General features: G+C 35.0%; 1 protein-coding gene across 3 annotated transcripts; it reads right to left on the bottom strand.

Moving 5' to 3' along the window:
* Positions 1-342: 342 nt before the first annotated feature.
* Positions 343-15,560, bottom strand: LOC128183922 (neurofilament heavy polypeptide-like). Of its 3 annotated transcripts, none has more exons than XM_052853153.1 (10): positions 15,464-15,560; positions 14,501-14,698; positions 14,102-14,127; positions 11,942-13,793; positions 11,536-11,668; positions 11,051-11,227; positions 10,348-10,533; positions 9,583-9,663; positions 1,103-1,300; positions 343-731 (listed from the first exon to the last, which is right to left on the bottom strand). In XM_052853153.1, exons 2-9 carry the CDS (start codon positions 14,674-14,676, stop codon positions 1,112-1,114), a joined length of 2,820 nt encoding a protein of 939 aa, XP_052709113.1. In that variant the 5' UTR covers positions 14,677-14,698; positions 15,464-15,560; the 3' UTR covers positions 343-731; positions 1,103-1,111. The 3 variants fall into 3 exon arrangements, with proteins under 3 accessions (XP_052709113.1, XP_052709111.1, XP_052709112.1); XM_052853151.1 differs by lacking the exons at positions 343-731; positions 1,103-1,300 and adding exons at positions 4,157-5,811; positions 6,200-6,409 and having other exon boundaries at positions 15,464-15,559; XM_052853152.1 differs by lacking the exons at positions 343-731; positions 1,103-1,300 and adding exons at positions 4,157-5,811; positions 6,200-6,409 and having other exon boundaries at positions 15,469-15,488.
* Between the last annotated feature and the right edge of the window lie 2,261 nt (positions 15,561-17,821).

Here is a 17,821-nt window from a genome sequence, read left to right as displayed (position 1 = left end):
AGAAAATATATTCGTACTGTAAACCAAATTTCTTCGCGTGTGACAAAATTTCGCGAGGTTCACAAAAGCCTGGTGGTCGCGAATATTTCCCGCCGCGAATCAGTACTTGGCTTATGGATGTAATATCAACACGAGTAAAATGACCAAGGTTTCTTGATCGCGAAATATATGGCCGCGAGCCAGTTGAACCCTAATGGCGAAAAAAAGTCGTAGCGAATAGAAAGTTGGTTTACAATATAGGTAAATTCAGACTGTCTGAAAAAGCAGGACGAAAAAACGCCAAAAAAATGTTAAAATACTATAATTTATTTACAAAAAATGAAGAATACAAAATAATAATTTCATTTACTCTTTCGAAAAAAAGAACAATATCTCTCTCTTTCACAAAAATATCAAATTTGATATAAATGAAATATTCGGGTCTTAGACATCTTCTACATGCAACAAAAATTAATACAAGTTAGGTTGAGAAAAAATGAGATTAGAAAAATGTCTACATAAAAATGATCATGATATACCGGTTGTCTATATGAACTTAAAATTCCTTGAAAAAAAATCAAACAGATATATACTAGTAGTTGTCTCACAGGCCCATTCTCAAAACTATAGGATGCACTATCATTTTATTCCATGACCTATAGTAGTAACTTAGATCGATTACTGACAAGTGATTTGGCCAGGTGATTAGCATGAATAAATCTGTGAGTGTGACTTTTTCCAGGACTCATGACCTGAAAGAAGAAAAACGTGAACTTGTAATGGAATGCGTCGGACTTATGGTATGAACATACATGTATAAATGTAAATATAACAAATAAATTACGGTCGATCACACATTGGTTTTGATTCATAATTTTAATAATGATTCTACAAAAATCAAACTTAAATTTAACAATCTAGATTGTATCCTTTTGGAACATTTTATACTTGAAACATATTTTAAGTGAGTATACTCAATAAGGATTGGAAAACCGGCATAACCTGTTTATACCTTCTACTTATAAATAGCAGGTCAAGACAATATATATTACTTTTACATAATAAGATAGATGGGTTTGTTATTGATTTAAATATCTTGGAACTCTAAATGCTACACACTCACGTGGAGAGTCTATCTGAACGAGAAGACTGCTTTGATTGATAAATGGTCTGATGGGAAGATTTCGTTAGGAATTCCCCCGGACTGGGTGATGGCTCCCTCTGGGGGTAGCGCCAGTACACCCACGTTATCCAGACAGTTGGAGCTGAAGAAAACGTAGTCCACAGCTTTCTTGTAAGTCGTCAGCTTGGGTTCTTTCCCCTACAAAGAAAGGCAAATAAACTGATTGAATCAGGGGCTGGGGGCTGTGGGGCGGGGGGGGGGGGTCAAAAAATTAACCATCAGTTTATGAACAATTAACAATTAAGAGTTAAGAGGAAGCAAAAAATTTATTGGGTCTTATACCCAAACATCTAGTATAGCTAAATAAACAAACACTGCAAACCGAAATACAATCATACATAAAACAATAATAAACATATATTTCTAACCATCAGATCTACCTTAAATGTTTAAATTTGATTTGTTAAGCTTTGTAAGAATATTTGGTGAAAAAACAAATTCCATAATGTTTAGCTTTTAATTTTGAGTATTTTCCTATATTTTTATATAGAGCTCTTCTTCCAAAGGAGATCAATACAGTCTAAAAATGGCCACGATCATCAGGAGCTCTTAATATAGATATTCAAGCCTCTAAATCATCATAAACCCATGGTGCATCTCAGACATGCGATTTACTTTGTATAGGGTGACCTCTAATGAATAAAATATATGAACAAGTATGTTATCAGTTTCATAATAACAGTATAAAAGGGTCGTAAGACGCATCGCCTATATAACTATCGTGTTAAACAAGGCCCCGAAAAAGCTTTATTCTATAATTATAATGTGAAATGGGTTTGTTTATTCGCAGAGAGTTTATATAGTGTTATTTTCACGACATCCATAACCCGCCAAAAACTTTCTTGTTCCTAACAATCAATCTTTGAATCAGTGATTTGTGAAATTTTGCATCGCAAAATAATGCTCGATTTTATCAGCAGTCACGCAAAAATTTGACCTCGCATGATAAAGGTTTCCTGTAATCTGGAATGATGCAAATTTTTTGCTTAAAAATTATTTGAAAACACATTACACAAACGGTCTTTGCGTCACGTTTGCCCGACAAGAAAAAACATTAAGAGTAGGGGAACATTGAACTCTGTTTTCCTGTTAATCCTTCCTTCCGCCATATACAGTACATGAACTTGCTTTTGAGGCTGCATTTCATATTTTGATATAGAACCATTTTAACAAGAGCTTGGAACATCGAACTCTGTTTTCCTGTTAATCCTTCCTTCCGCCATATACAGTACATGAACTTGCTTTTGGGGCTGCATTTCATATTTTGATATAGAACCATTTTAACAAGATCTTGGAACATCGAACTCTGTTTTCCTGTTAATCCTTCCTTCCGCCATATACAGTACATAAACTTGCTTTTGAGGCTGCATTTCATATTTTGATATAGAACCATTTTAACAAGAGCTTGGACTTTGGGTAGATGTGTCAAACAGCAATGTGACGTAGGCCTGTCTATTTCATTGCTGGCCACTCAGCCATGGCTCTGTGAAATCAACATGATTTGTCTGGCTTTTGAGCTTAGACTACGCAATCGGTGCATATTTCGCTTGAAACCGCGTCATTTTTAACTTGTTTTGACGCAGAAATAGATAGCTAAGTCCAACCGAAAATCCAAGGTCTTGTTAAATGGTTCTACTGCTTGGTATAACAGTTATAGATGATTGCAACCTGACACAATGTATATATTAGGATGGAGCCATTCCCATAAGAGTTATAATATCCAGTGTAGGATAATGGGAAGGTAAAATTTACAATGATAAAAAAAATGAACAACTTTAACTTTTAAAAAGCGCTCACATAACCCTCTCTAAACGTATCACGCAAAATTACTGTCCCGTGTTTGTGTGGAAGCCTAGGGAGTTTGAATACAGGTGCGACTTCCAACAAGAGGCCCAAGGGCCACATCGCTCACCTGTGTAACAATAGCCATAACTGATCAAATCAGCATAATAGTATCAAAATAATTATCTTAATGACAACTAAGTACAGAAATCTCAAAACGTTACAAAAAATCTGCCGATTTTTATTCTCGTGTTTTTATAGTAAATACCAAGCCCCTTTTGTCGTTTCAGCATTCATAAGATGATTTTTCTCTATTTCTATATAACACTCCCCCCCCCCCCCCTTTGTGGCCTCACTTTCTCTTGGGATTCATGGTTTGATAAATCTTTAATCTGTACAACCTTTAATTCTAAACAAGTTTCTGGTTTTTGGACTGAATGCGTTTCCAGAGGATTTTCTTTATATCTTCCTACGTAAAAATTAGCCCCCCCCCCCCTAAATGTAGCTCCCTCATACTTGGGGATCATGATTTGAACAAACTTAAATCTACACCACCGGAGGATAATTCCACACAATTTAACCTTTTCTGACCAAATGTTTTTTGTGAAAATTTCTTAAGATTTTCTCTATATATTCCCATGTAAAAATTCACTGCCCACCCCCCCCCCCCCCCCATTTGTGGTCCCACCCTACCCCCGGGGATCATAATTTGAACAAACTTGAATCTACATAACATGAAGATGCTTCATCACAAATTCAAGCTTTTCTGTCTGAATGATTTTTAAAAAGAGTATTGTTTTAAAGATTTTCTCTTATTAACATATAATCTTAAAATTTATCCCTCCATTGTGGCCCCACTCTACACTTGGGGACCATGATTTAAACAAAGTTGAATCTACACTACCTGAGAATGCTTCCACACAAATTTGAGCTTTTCTAGCTAAATAGTTTTTGAGAAGAAGATTTTTTGAAAACAAAGAAATTTTTAATAATTCTAAATTATCTCCCCTTTAAAAGAGGGCATGGTCATTCATTTGAACAAACTTGAATCCACTTCACCCTTGCTTTTGTGTCCAATTTGATTGAAATTGGCCCAGTGGTTCTGGAGAAGATGAAAATGTGAAAAGTTTACGACAATGACAATTGCGACAGACAATGGACAAATCTTGATCAGAAAAGCTCAGGCAAGCTAAAAAAAACAAAAAGGTCGTCACAAGTTATCCATGTTTATTTCAAAATCCAACCTTGCAATTTAATTGCCATAATCGAACGTAAATACAATTTTGTTACAATGTTATTGCTGGTGACTATTACAAGATATCACTGGGCTACCGTGATGGGTGACAATGAATTCATAGAGTCAATAAACACTCTAAGGCATTATCCACAAACATTTCTTATTTGCCATAAACATGGAGAACTATCTATAGCATAAGATGTTTATATAGATAGATATATATAGGTAGAGATTTTTTTCTATTAATCTGTACAAAACAAAGAAGACAACTCTGAAATGACATCTTAACACCAACATTTATCTTGAAAATTAAAAAAATTTAATAAGATTCTAATTGAATGATTATGATTATTTTACAATGAAACTCCTGAAAAAAAAAAGATAACTTTTGTACACTACGGTAACCGTCAAAAGCTTTCAGTTCCCATCTTCATTAAAAAAAAAAAAGAACAGAAACAAACATTCCAATCTTTCTTGATGTAAAATAATGCCATTCAGTCAAAGACATAGAGAAGTGTCTCCTGAAATCCTTAACTTAATAATACCAATCTATTTTCAAAATAACAGTTATCTACCTTGTATCATGAAAAGGAATTCATTAAACGGCTAAATTAAAATAACCAATAAAATATCCATTATTTTGGCATAATATATATATCCAAAGCATCTTAATAAAGAGCACCTTTAATCAATAAATTACTGCCTCTTTGAGGTTAAGACTTATTAATAATTTAATTTATCAATTATTAACAATAAAACATCTTAAATTTTGTAAAAACAAATTTCATTGGACATTCATTGTCAAAGTCTAGTCAAGATGTATCCAGTATTTAATATACAAATATTTTCCCAATTGATTTTCTATGCATGAAAAACACAGGGGTGGTTTCAGCTTTCTTTTACCAGGTTAAGAGTAGGACCAACCTTGTGTTTAAAAATAATGATTTCTGTGTAGAAATACAATTGAGTTTGGGGGGAAAACCCCAAAATTTCAGAAACAACGACACATTTAAATGCAATACATCAAAGCATTATGGAAATTGAATTACATTGCAAATATGAAGTTATTGACACTTATTAGTAGTAAACTTGTCATCAAATTAACACTTGAACCCAAATTCTTTTAGAACTGTCTGCAAACAAGAATAAAACACCAGGAAACACGTTAAAACACCAGAATCAATTCACAAAAGTGTGAAATAAAACTTAATTCATTAATTCTATCATTAAAAACAACAAAGAACACGATTTCGCTATTTCCCAAAACGATTCCGACATCCTATACAAAAAATATGGATCTTTTCTACACACAACAGATTTGGACAATTCTTGAGATACAGAGAAGTTTGAGAAAAGGAAAGATTCAGTTGTGTGCATATATAAATAAAACAATTATCATGATATACCGCTTATCTAACTGAAATCAAAATATGCACTTAAAGTTCCTTTGGGGAAAAAAAAACCAGCCTGATGGATAGTTGTCACACACAGTGTTCATGTTTCCAAAAATAGCTGCACTAGTATTCTAGTCATGACCTGTAGAGGTAATTCAGATGGATGATTGACAGATGATTTGACCAATGATTAGCATGAATAAATCTGTGGGTGTGGCTTGTCCATAAAGCATGACCTGAAATGAAATAAAACACAAAACTTGCAATTGAATGTGGTGACAGTGTATTTTTTCTTTTAAAATATCATGCATTATAAAACTAAAATTGGACAAACATTAAAGATTATTTAATCCTTGATACAGTGGAAAATCAATGAAGATTTAATTTTGTAATGTTTACGATTCAATTTATCATTTCAGCAAAAATATATTCCAAAAAATAATGCACCATACCATACAAACTAAATTCACTGACCAAACTACAGGTATCATGAAATTAAAACCAATGCATGTAATAGTTTATCAAACAAAAACAAAAATTAGACAACATCGAAATGAAGTCACTTCAAACATGTGCATCAAAATCGACCTCCACTTAAAACTCTAAAAAATACTATACACTTACATGGGATGTTTATCTGAATGAGAAGACGGCTTTGATTGATACATGGTCTGATGGGAAGATTTCGTTAGGAATTCCCCCGGTCTGGGTGATGGCTCCCTCTGGGGGTAGCGCCAGTACACCCACGTTATCCAGACAGTTGGAGCTGAAGAAAACGTAGTCCACAGCTGCCTTCATGGACGTGTGATAGGATGTCAGCTTGGGTTCTTTCCCCTGAAAAGGGTAAGAAAAGGTTTTAAATAAAAATGTTTGGTCCAATGCGGATTTTGTAGGATAATTCTGATGGAGAACTTTATATAGAAATGGGCTTTTTTTGTTATAAAGTGCAATTCTTTGTCTCCAATGTTATCCTTTATTACCCATAAGAACTGAAAACATCTCTAAATATCAAAACTTGGTCAGAAAGTCAGGCAAGTTGGCTCCGATATTTGGCTTGAAAGATTATGTTAAACCCCAAAACACCAAAACATAATTTCATACTGCCTGAAGACATGGTGTAGAATGGTCTCAATTATCTTCTCTAGCCACCGCATCAGCATAAAACATGTTTTACGTAAACTGCGATTGGATATTGAAAGATAACCCCAAAGGTCAAACCACAGAATGTTTTTCTCACATTGGTCAATACTCTAATGTGCTAGAAATTGTTTTTTTGTAATCAACCACGGCCAGTTTAAATTTGAATTGAAGTATAAAACATGTACTACAACAACATCATAATTCATGTTTTTTACATATCTTTGAAAGATTTAAAGGGAGGTAACTCTGACATTACGATGAATATAGAATACCTAGTCGTAACAATATTAAGTACTGGTTTAATAATTCTAAAGACACATTAATAATCATAAATAAATTGCTATTTTACTGGAATAATTTAGCGCTTACTTTGTTCAATATATGAAGCGTATATGTTTGTTTTTAATTTTCTTTAATGTCATTTATATAGCTGCTTGCCAAGGTTTGCGATGACTGGTCTCGATTAGTTTAAAAATTTGAAATGCATACGGTATTGCATGATAGAAAATGTATTCTTTTCCGTCCTGTCAAAAGAAACCAAAAATTTGACTACCAGTGTTTAAAGGCGGGTAATAAAATTTATTACACACCCCTTCTGGCAATCTTTATTTGTTATTACAAACACTTTTCCATTATTAATCGGCAATTATGATGTAGATACTGATATGCGTCGATCAATTCCAATGTCCGAGTATGACCTCAAATAAGTTAGGGTACTGTAAACCAATTTTTATTCGCGGCAACTTTATTTTGCGGCGAAAAAATATTCGCGACAACAAGGCTCTAGCTAACCGCACACGAATAAAAGTTGGTTTACAGTATGTCTATGTCAACTTGTATACAAACAGCTGGAGCAAATTGACAGGAAATTCAATAAGAGACAAGTGCCAGTATATGGACAAGGAAGAAATGATTAGCTGACAAGAATCAATCATTACTTGATGTTTTTCATCATATTTAATATATGATTTTTAAAATCATGACATAGCATTTTTTCAATCACATCCAATATTAGCCCTCGATAGCTGAATATTGGCCATTGAGCCCAATGGCTCTCAAGCTGATATACAGCAAATATTGGACGCGATGCAAATGTTTACTTGCTATAAACACCCTACCAGGTTTACTGTCCAACGAGATAGCAACTTCAATGCTGAGAGCAGCACTTTTTAAATACTAAGATTCTTTTTATATTTATAGAATTGTTTAGACGTGGCAGCACCCTTCACTTTTTAGAATCATATATACATACATTATAAGTGTACATACGATAGCTGCTTTCCTTAAAAATAGGTGTAAAAACGGGAAACCAAGCAAAATTGATATGTATTCGTATACAGGAAGCATACCTCCAACATACATTGGAATTAATAACTTTCTATTTTGATGTTTCATGAATCATCAGAGAAAGGCGCTGGCATCTCTTTGACCTTGGTACAGAGGGTTCCACTTAATCTGATCGCGGTTAATGTGATAATTCGGTTAATCTGATATAAAATCAAAACACCGATCCATTTGCTATATAAGCCTTTGTAATTTCTACTGATAATCTGATTGAAAAAAATGTCATTTTCGGTTAATCTGATACGATTTCTGTCGGCCGATCAAATATCAGTTCACGTTTTCACACCTCTTCCACCATGTCCACTTCGTGTATAACCTCTCACTGTGTAAACAGCTTGGCACGTGCCTAAAACTTGCAAATAAGGGTGCTTCAGGGGATTAGTCACAGCTCAACGCACACAGATGGTCAGCTGGTCGATAGATGAAAGATACCGACATCGATAGTTCAGCCCACCCTCTAACACCTTTATATACCTTTGTTTAATTAGTTGACACCCTTTTGTGTACACAGTAACTCTGTACAGGGCATTAGTTTCACTTCAACACACACGGGTGGCTCACTTCTTCGTAAGATGAAAGCTACCGACATCGATAGTTGTTCCGGATGACCGCACACAGGACTGACCTTACCTGTGTACACATTTTACTGTTTTTTCATGTACCTATTGCCTGTGTTAATTTCATGCTAGGCTTGCACCATTAAGAATTATTTAAACATGTAATTTCTGAATCAAAAGTGCTTGGGAACATGTGACATCGAGGAAATTCTGATTACTCTCAATTTTACATCATATTTTATATTCAAAAATTCAAATAATTTTTTATCATGCATAATTAATTATTGAAGAGCATTATATATACCAGAAAAAGAATTAAAATAAATTGTCCAGGTGAAAAGAGGGAATGTTCAGACAAATAGCCATTTCCTCTTACTACTTCCTGTCAAAATGGCCGCCACATTGAAACCATCGTAATGAACAGTGATGAAGGGAAACATTTTCTTTTGAGCATTTACAAACAAAATAACGGCTAAAATGCTATTTCATTGCTAATGCAAGGTAAATTATTTCATTTCAAACTATTGACAAACAGATTATATCTTTTTGTTGATAAATTATGTATTGAAACAAGTTGTATTTTATTCTTTACCAAAATTAAAGAGCACAAAAACGCTAAATTGGTTAATATAATAATCGGTTAATCTGATAATTTTTCTCTGACAAATTGACTATCAGATTAAGCGGAACCCTCTGTATTAATGAGCACAGTATAATACCACGATATACCGTATATCTGTTAATTTTTGCAATGATCCGATTTCAACATTTGTCACAATCATTTCTACATCACAAAATATTTAATATGAAGAAAATTTAACCAATATAGTTGGCGACAAGAAATTTTTCAAATTGCAATAAATTATTGACAAAAATAAAAAATGTTAACAATTTCCAATTTTTGCAAATATTGTGGCATACAAAAAACTCCCCAGATATACGGTCCATCATAGAAGGTTGACTTACTTGGGCGGTGTTGTAAGCACTTTTCATGCTGCTAGATGTATGCTGAAATGCCCTCCATAAAGTGTTTATTAATGAGGATTTCTGCAAAAGAAATTCATTCACATCAATTGATAATGTCATATTTTAATGAAAATACATTGATCCCAAAGTTTTATTCAAATAATTTTTTTTTTCCTGGAGTAATTTATCCCTTTCATGAAGACAATCTCAATGACCTTAATTAATTGATTAAGAAATTTGAAAAGGCCATTAAAAATTAATTCCTTGGGTTTCAGGCCCATGCGCATCTGATTTAACATTGTGCATTGCCTATTTTTATCATTCAATGAATCAAATAAAATGTTGATAGTTGGCTTGCTTATTCCACAAAGAAAAATTCAAGATTTAGGACCACATTTTAGTTACTCAAGTCAGTACAACGCTTGACTTTATAATGAACATAACTGCAAACAATGCAATGATTCAGATTTAACTATTGCAATTGCAAATGGCCACCAAATCTAATTATGAGACGCTGTGTTTAAGTTATTCCAATGATTCCACAACAAAATTTTAAATGTTTAAAATACATTATCTCCCGTCACAAATACAGAGTACCAAATAATACCATGTTTCATAATTTGTCAAGGATATAAATTCATGTGTAAAGGGGACCCATAAAAATATGAACAGTCAGAAATTCCAATGATTAAACAGAAACCAAATTTCAAATATTAAAAAAACGTTATCTCCCTTGACAAATACAGAGTACTTTATCCTACTCACTGTTCCATCCTGGAACTGTAGATTCTCCAATGACTGGAGTTGTTGGATACAGGCATCAGACAGGTATCCCTCCGTACACAGCTGGTACCCAGGGCTGGTCACCTCCGAGTTGAAGTCTCCACACAGGATGTGGGGGGTCAGGTCACCACCTGCCTTACTGACTACTTCCTTAATGGCACTTGCTATCTGTAGAGTTGAAAAGGTCAACGTCAATTCAAAACATTTTTCTTTTTTCTCTGTTAATTATTTATTTAGATATCACAGGCAATAATCATTTGATTATTTAATCAATTAATTAATAATTCTACTTCCTTTTCTTAAGCAAGGAAAAGGGAAAATATAAACACAAAGGATGTGTACATGTATGAAAGATTAACATGATTAATGAAATTTTTTTAAGCTTAAAATAGAAAATACAAATTATTTCAATTTGAAGTTTTTTGTTTGTTTGTTTGTTTATTTTTTTAAATAACATGGTTATTAAATGAAAGTAGATAAAAGTATTCAATGACAAGAAAATTCTAATGAAGAGTAAAACATCTTTTAGTTAAAATAGAAGAACTGCATACACAATCCCAGGTTTCAACCCCTCCCCCCCCCCCCCCCCCCCCATTTAATTTAATTTTTCAGCATCAAACCTAAATAATCTTTAAGACAGATTAATTTTCTTTACAATAACAATAGTGGATAGGGTTCCACTTACCTGTATACACTGGACATCAGGGAGCTTCATCTGGCCCCAGTGGACATGGATGTTTCCCACGGTCACGATCTGTCCGGTAGAGTTACATCGGAGCTTGACCAGCACCATCACATCCGGCCGATCCAGGTATCCCTGGATAGCCTCCTTTTGTGTTGGATCCAAACCATCATCCATTTCCTGCAATTTGATCAGATCAAGTATGAAAAGATGTGGTATTCATTTCCAAGTCTGAGTGCTACATAAATAAAACTCTTCAATGTATCTTTTTTTTTAATTTGATACTTCTCATAGAAGAGGGGATGTAATAAACTTGTTTTTTATTACATGTATATCCAAGAAATGCAAGTAATTTAGACAATCAAGTTTCTCTATTTTGAGATTGGAGTAATATAAAATAAATACCAGTAGAAAATAGAGAGAGGTGCATTTCTTCATGTATTAAAAAGGTATTTTAATTTTATTTTAAGTAAAACACAACTTTTTACCTTATTTGCAAGATCAGCCAAAGAGTAGGTGTTGCTCTCTACCACAGTAAACCGACTCGTTTTGTAGAAGGTGGCTTCACCCTCGTCATAGAGTTCATTGGTACGTTTCTTCCACAGACCTTCGTATCCCATTCTACAACAGGGAAAAAAGGTCCATAACAGATAACTGTATAATAATTTGATAGATGTACCACTGAAGTATTTTTAAAAAAATTATTTACCAAACAACTTGTATGGTATTAATTGTAAATTACAAAAACATGTATTCAAGAAATGATTGGAGTTTTTTTCTCTGTAAAAGTTAGCTTCTTATCATTGCATTATAAACATGTTTAAAGCATATTTGATTAAAGATTTATTCTAAAAACCACTAAATTTACATTAAAAATATTTTTAAATAACTTACGCTTTCATAGATGCTGCCAGAATGCCATTGTAAAATGCTGTATCAACCTCTTGCATACAAACAATATCCCCATTCAGGTACCGTATCTCCTCCATCAGTTTCTGATACCTGTGATCTGCAGCCAGAAATTCAGGCTTTGTAAAGCTGTAGTTACCTCTCTCTAGGTGGCATTGGGCAAGGATGTTGTAACTGACCACACTAAACTGTTTAGCGGGATCTCCAAACTCGTCCCTAAAGGCGGGGTTCTTGACAAACTGTCGATTCAATACCCAGTTCTGATTTGAGACTACTGATTGTTCATTTACGACTGCATTCACTGATTGCACCGTTTCTGCTACTGGGTTTGGTTGTGGTATGCTGCTTGCCTCTTGACTTACTTCCTGCTGAGGCACAGGAATGTTGCTTGCTTCCTGAACTACTTCCTGGTTTCCAAGAGGTACGAACACTTCCTTCTGGATGGGTGCCTCAACCACTTCCTCTGGGACTTCTGCTGCCTCTTCTCTCATTACAACATCTTCTTTCTCTTCAACAACTGGAACTGGCTCTTCCACCACCTGGCTTACAACTGGAACTGCTTCAACAACTTCTTCCATTATCTCTTTCTCCTTATTCTCTTCCTTTGGAATACTATTCAAGATTTCACTGCTATCAGCAGCAGGAACTTCATTAATATTCACCATAACATAGTCTTTTTCTACATCCGCTTCACTTTCAACCTTATTTTCCTTCACGTCTTCTACGCTTGGTTCAGATTCCATACTGTTTTCCCCCTGACTTCCGTTTGCCTGTGGTAAAAGCTCCTCTGTCAATTTTGCTTTTTTTGCAGACAAGTCTTCTTCTTTCTCTTCTACTTCATCCTCAACCTCTTCAAACTTTCTTTTTTGACTGGGTGCTTCTGCATCATCACCATTTTCTTTGATGGAATTTGGTTGTACATCTTCAGCTTCCTCCTTCTCCTCCATCACCTCCTCATTATCAGCTACATCTTCTTCTACACTCTCTTCACCCAGCTTCTCTTCTTGTTCCATTGCTTCTGCTTCAACCTCTGGTTGTGCATCTGTCTTTCCTTCTGCTGCCTTTTCATCCTCCTCCTCCTTCTCTCCTCCTACTTCACCTTCCTTCTGTTCTTCAGATTCTGGTTCCTTTACAGATTCTCCTTCCTCCTCTTCCTTCTGTTCTACCTCACCACTGGCCTGGTCTTCTGCTACTGCGGCCTCCTCCTGTTCAGCTGGAGCCCCCCTTCGGGAACGGCCCCCTCTACTGGCGGAGGGAGGTGTCTTCTTGGTTGGTGATCGTGCTGCTCTTTTTGGGCTGGGTGATGGAGTTTTCTTGGCTGCCTTGGGAGATGGACTTTTGGTGGGGGATGTGGCTTTCTGAGGTGAGTCGATTTTGGTGAGAACAATCTGGGCATCAGGAAGAGGACTCTGAGACCCTGCAGGGCTTCCCTGCTTCCCTCTGCTCCTAGACCTAGATGCTGTTTTAGCTGGGGCTTTCCTCTTTGCAGGAGATTTTTTGGGTGCTGGTGATTTTTTCGGGGTACCTCTGGCACCCCTACCTCTTCCTTTTGGGGTGGACACAACTGGTTCCTCAATTTCTTCCTCTTCATCCTCCTCCTCATCTTCCATTTCTTCATCTTCCACCACTTTTTTCTTACCACGTGCACTTCTACTGCGACCGCCCCTGACTGGAGTTTTCTTGGCCTTTGCTGGAGTAGCTTTCTTAGTGCTTGCGGGAGTACTTGGTTGACTGGCTTGCTTTCCTCTCCGAGAAGTGGACCGACCTCTCTTTGGGGATTCCTCCACTTCCTGTACTACTGCCCTGGTTACTCTATCAGGAACTTCAGCACTGTCACCTAAAACATTGGTAGTTATATACTAATCTTGTTTACTAGTGATATACCTTTGAAAGGCTAACATTTATAAGATAGTAACTTGATGAAACTGAATATATTTGGAATTTTAAAATGATGATGAATTGTAACAGTTGTTAAATAGGATTTTTTTTCAAATAAAACATAGCAGATTATAATTCATTATTGTGAAGTTTTCAGCAACATCAAAATATAAAACATGTGAAGTTTTCAGCAACATCAAAATAAAAAACAATGTACAGTTGTCAATTCTAACAATATTTAAAGAAGCAAATTAATAAACTCTGTACCTTTTGCTTGAGCTTTGCCTCTGCTCCTGAAATATAAAATAAACATGTTTATTGTCCCTATTTCTTGACCATTATATATATATGACAATGAATCTGTGTTAAAATTGTCCTTGTGATATCAATATATTTTTCAAATGAATTGTGTAACAATTAGAGAAAACAATTCACAAGTACCGGTAATGCTGTTTGAATTTTTACTGCCTAACATTAATAACAAATATTTTACATATTCTTGATAAACTGTTCTAATTGCCCCCTCCTTTCTATGCTAAAATGCTTTAATTGTACCACTTCATTTCAAATGTATTCATCTCTACCTATCAATTAAATATCATTTTAAGTCCCAAAACATTACACGTTACAGAAGAAGACATATTGCTCAGTTGTTCAGCAATTCACCTTGACCTGGGTGCTGGACTAGGGGAGGCCTTTTGGGGGGCAGGGCTCTGAGATGCCCCTCCACGTGTCCTTCTTCCTTTTGGTGCCCCCTCTACAGTAGCCAGAACTTCCTCACCCACAGCTGCTGCCTCACTAGCAGCAGACTTAGAGGCACCTCGCTTTTTACTCCTAGGCATGCTTAGGTCTGTAGTGAATTATCTGTGGAAACGAGAGAGAAGAATTTAAATATTATAATCTATCTCTAAATAATATGCGGTAACAGTCATTAATATCCTTGAGCCATCCAACATTATTTTGAGCAAAAGAAATGACTTTACATGTAAAAGCCTATAAATATGTCCATAGGTTCATGTAGAAATGATTCAAATGCAAACATATAACCTCAGGCCCTATTTTAATGAAGAAATCATCCCAAGTAGGCCTACTTATTTCAAAACCAGTCTGCACACTCATTTTACATGATTTACTTTGTAAAGAAATGAACATTTTTTTACTTAACAAATAATAATAACTGTGTTCTGACAAAATATGATTGAGTAGACAACTCAAATCTAGATAATTTGTTGATTTTTTTTTCATAATAGAACAAAATTTTACAATAAGCAAAAATATTTTGATGCTATGCAAAACTTATTACAGTACTCGAGTTTCAAGATCCATCCTCAGTTATGAGCCGTGTGCCGTGTTAATAACTCCGGATCTAACAAAGAGATGGCTTCATACCGCCCGCTTTTGTGTACTTAATCTAAGTACCCCGGCTGCATAACATTATGCATGTTAAAATACGCCAAGCGTTCCAAACTGCAGAAGTTTATGACAATTTGCAACAAAAATAAGTTGTGTTCACATACAAAAGTACCATTTTTTGAAAAAGTATTCATGTAAAAATGTAAAACAATCCAATAATTTTGGCAAAAAGCTTTTTATCTCCTTAAAATCAAGAAATATCGCTTGCATACGTACCTTACCGCATAAACAAGGATGCCGCCATTACATGAGACAAATAGCGATTTGCGATTTCATTGGCTAAAACTGAAACAATGCTGCAAGGGGAAAGTTGGCGAAATGCAGTAAAAATGTAAAAGATGATTCAATTTACGGCAATTTAAATGTATTCTTCATATTTCATTGAATTCGATATGACTTATAAGAGCTATTATGCGAAACTACAAACATCAGCACGAATTATCCAAATGCGCGGGAAATTTTCAAATATAAGCCAAGTCTATGTGCATGTTAGATAGAATGTTCTATCGTCAAAATGACAGATGTCCTACGGACCCGGTTTAACTTACTGTGACCTGAGCGTTGCCTGGTCACGGTAAGATTATTCTTTCTATGTGCATGTAAGATACAACGTAGGCATGCAGGCACGTAGCATCGTTTTGGAAAGTGGGGGGGGGGGGGGGGGGGGGCAGACTCATCCAAACAAATCTTGACAAGCAAAAAAAAAAAAAACACAGAAAAAAAAAAAACGGAAAAGGTTACTTTCCAAAATTCTAATCTATGGGGGGGGGGGGTAATTTTCACTTCAATTTAACCGTTTATTACCTTATTTTCAATTAAATTTTGACATGGTCACAAAAAAGTGGGGGGGGGGGGGGGGTCCATGTTAATTCAGTATTTTGTATGTAAATTTAAGAAAAATCTTTGCTCCGCAAAAAGGTGCCCCCCCCCTCCCCGATGCTACGTGCGTGGCATGATCATATTGATTAAGTGCTGCCATTGCTTTACTGCAGTATAGGTACTAAAATAAAAAAAAAAAGGAGTAGGGACTTCAAACCACGTGACAAAAAAATTGTTAACAGCCAAAAATCACTGACTTCGTCAAATTTTTTTTCAGGGGAAAGGGGGCCTTCCGTTTTGAGTTGAGGGGGACTGAAACCCCCCCCCCCTTCTTAAATCTATATAGTTACCCATGCACGCACGAACTGATCATGCATGAAGGGGGTCCAGGATCGTTCGAAGTACACTGTATAGCATTAAGCCCCCCCCCCCCCCCCAAATTATACTTGAATACAGAAACTTTTCAGTGTTAAATACAGTGATGTATCACAGCCTCAGTATAATTTATACGTTTGTTTAATCTGTGATGAACTGAAATCGTTTATGTATTCAAGGGTTCAATGAACCGGGTTCCTAATATTGTATATAATATAGACATGTCACTATAATAAATCAATTGCTTATACATATACTTGAAGTCAATTTTTGTGTCTAAAATAATTGCATGTTCATACATTTTGTCAAATCTGGTTTTTACATACCATTATTGTCAATCTTAAATTAGATACCCCAACCGAATTATACTTCTTCTGTGCCATAATTTTCGAACTTAAGTAAAAAAAAAAATCATTATAAATGGAAATTTTAAATGAATAAAATGTCTTTAAAAATATTTGTGAGTAAACTAAATTAAATGACCTTATAGTTGGTTTTACGAATTTTTCGATATATATCATCTATATAGTAGATGTGATGGGTCTGCATGCTACGGGGCCATACAACGTAAACGAGCTCAAAAATGAATATTAAACTACGCAAAAAATATCCATGTACATACATACGTAAAAAATTTCATTTCATATATATACAGTATATATATATATATATATATATATATATATATATATATATATATATATATATATATATATATATATATATATATATATATATATATATATATATATATATATATATATATATATATATATATATATATATATATATATATATATATATATATATGAGATTTAATGCTCAGTTACCTGGATGGAATGTTCATGAAGATTTCATGCAAATAAAAAATATTACGAAAGAAATTGAACATTCCCGATCAAATTAAAATTGGATCTTTTACGCTCTCTTATCAATTTGATATATATGTATGTCGCCGTGAGGATCCTCACAACGACATACCAAATACACTGGGGCATGAAAAACTACAGTCAGGCAACGCGTGGCATCGGTTTTGAAAGGGAGAGGAAAACTCATCCAAAAAATCTTTACAAGTTAAAAAAAAAAGGCAAATTTCATGATGATCTTAACTATACCTATAACTTCGGTTTTCAATGTTTAATATTTTCCTTCTTTTCACTCCCAATTTCTACTTACTCCCAAAAACCCAAAAAGTATGGGGAGGCAGTGGCGTATTTAGAACTATATAGAACGAAGTATATGCACCAAATAAGGCGAGGGGTCTAGGGACCGCCCAAGGCCCCCAGTGGGTCCAGGGCAGCGCTCTGGTAGGGGGTTCAGGGGGGCGAAGCCCCCCGACGGAAAACGGATTTTGTGTTTTAGAGAACACCCAGGAAGAAA

This window comes from Crassostrea angulata, chromosome 5 (assembly GCF_025612915.1).
Source record: "Crassostrea angulata isolate pt1a10 chromosome 5, ASM2561291v2, whole genome shotgun sequence".
In the NCBI taxonomy this organism is placed as follows: Eukaryota; Metazoa; Mollusca; class Bivalvia; order Ostreida; family Ostreidae; genus Magallana; species Magallana angulata.
Note: the sequence above shows the minus strand (reverse complement) of the source record. Positions and strands in the feature narration are given on the sequence as shown.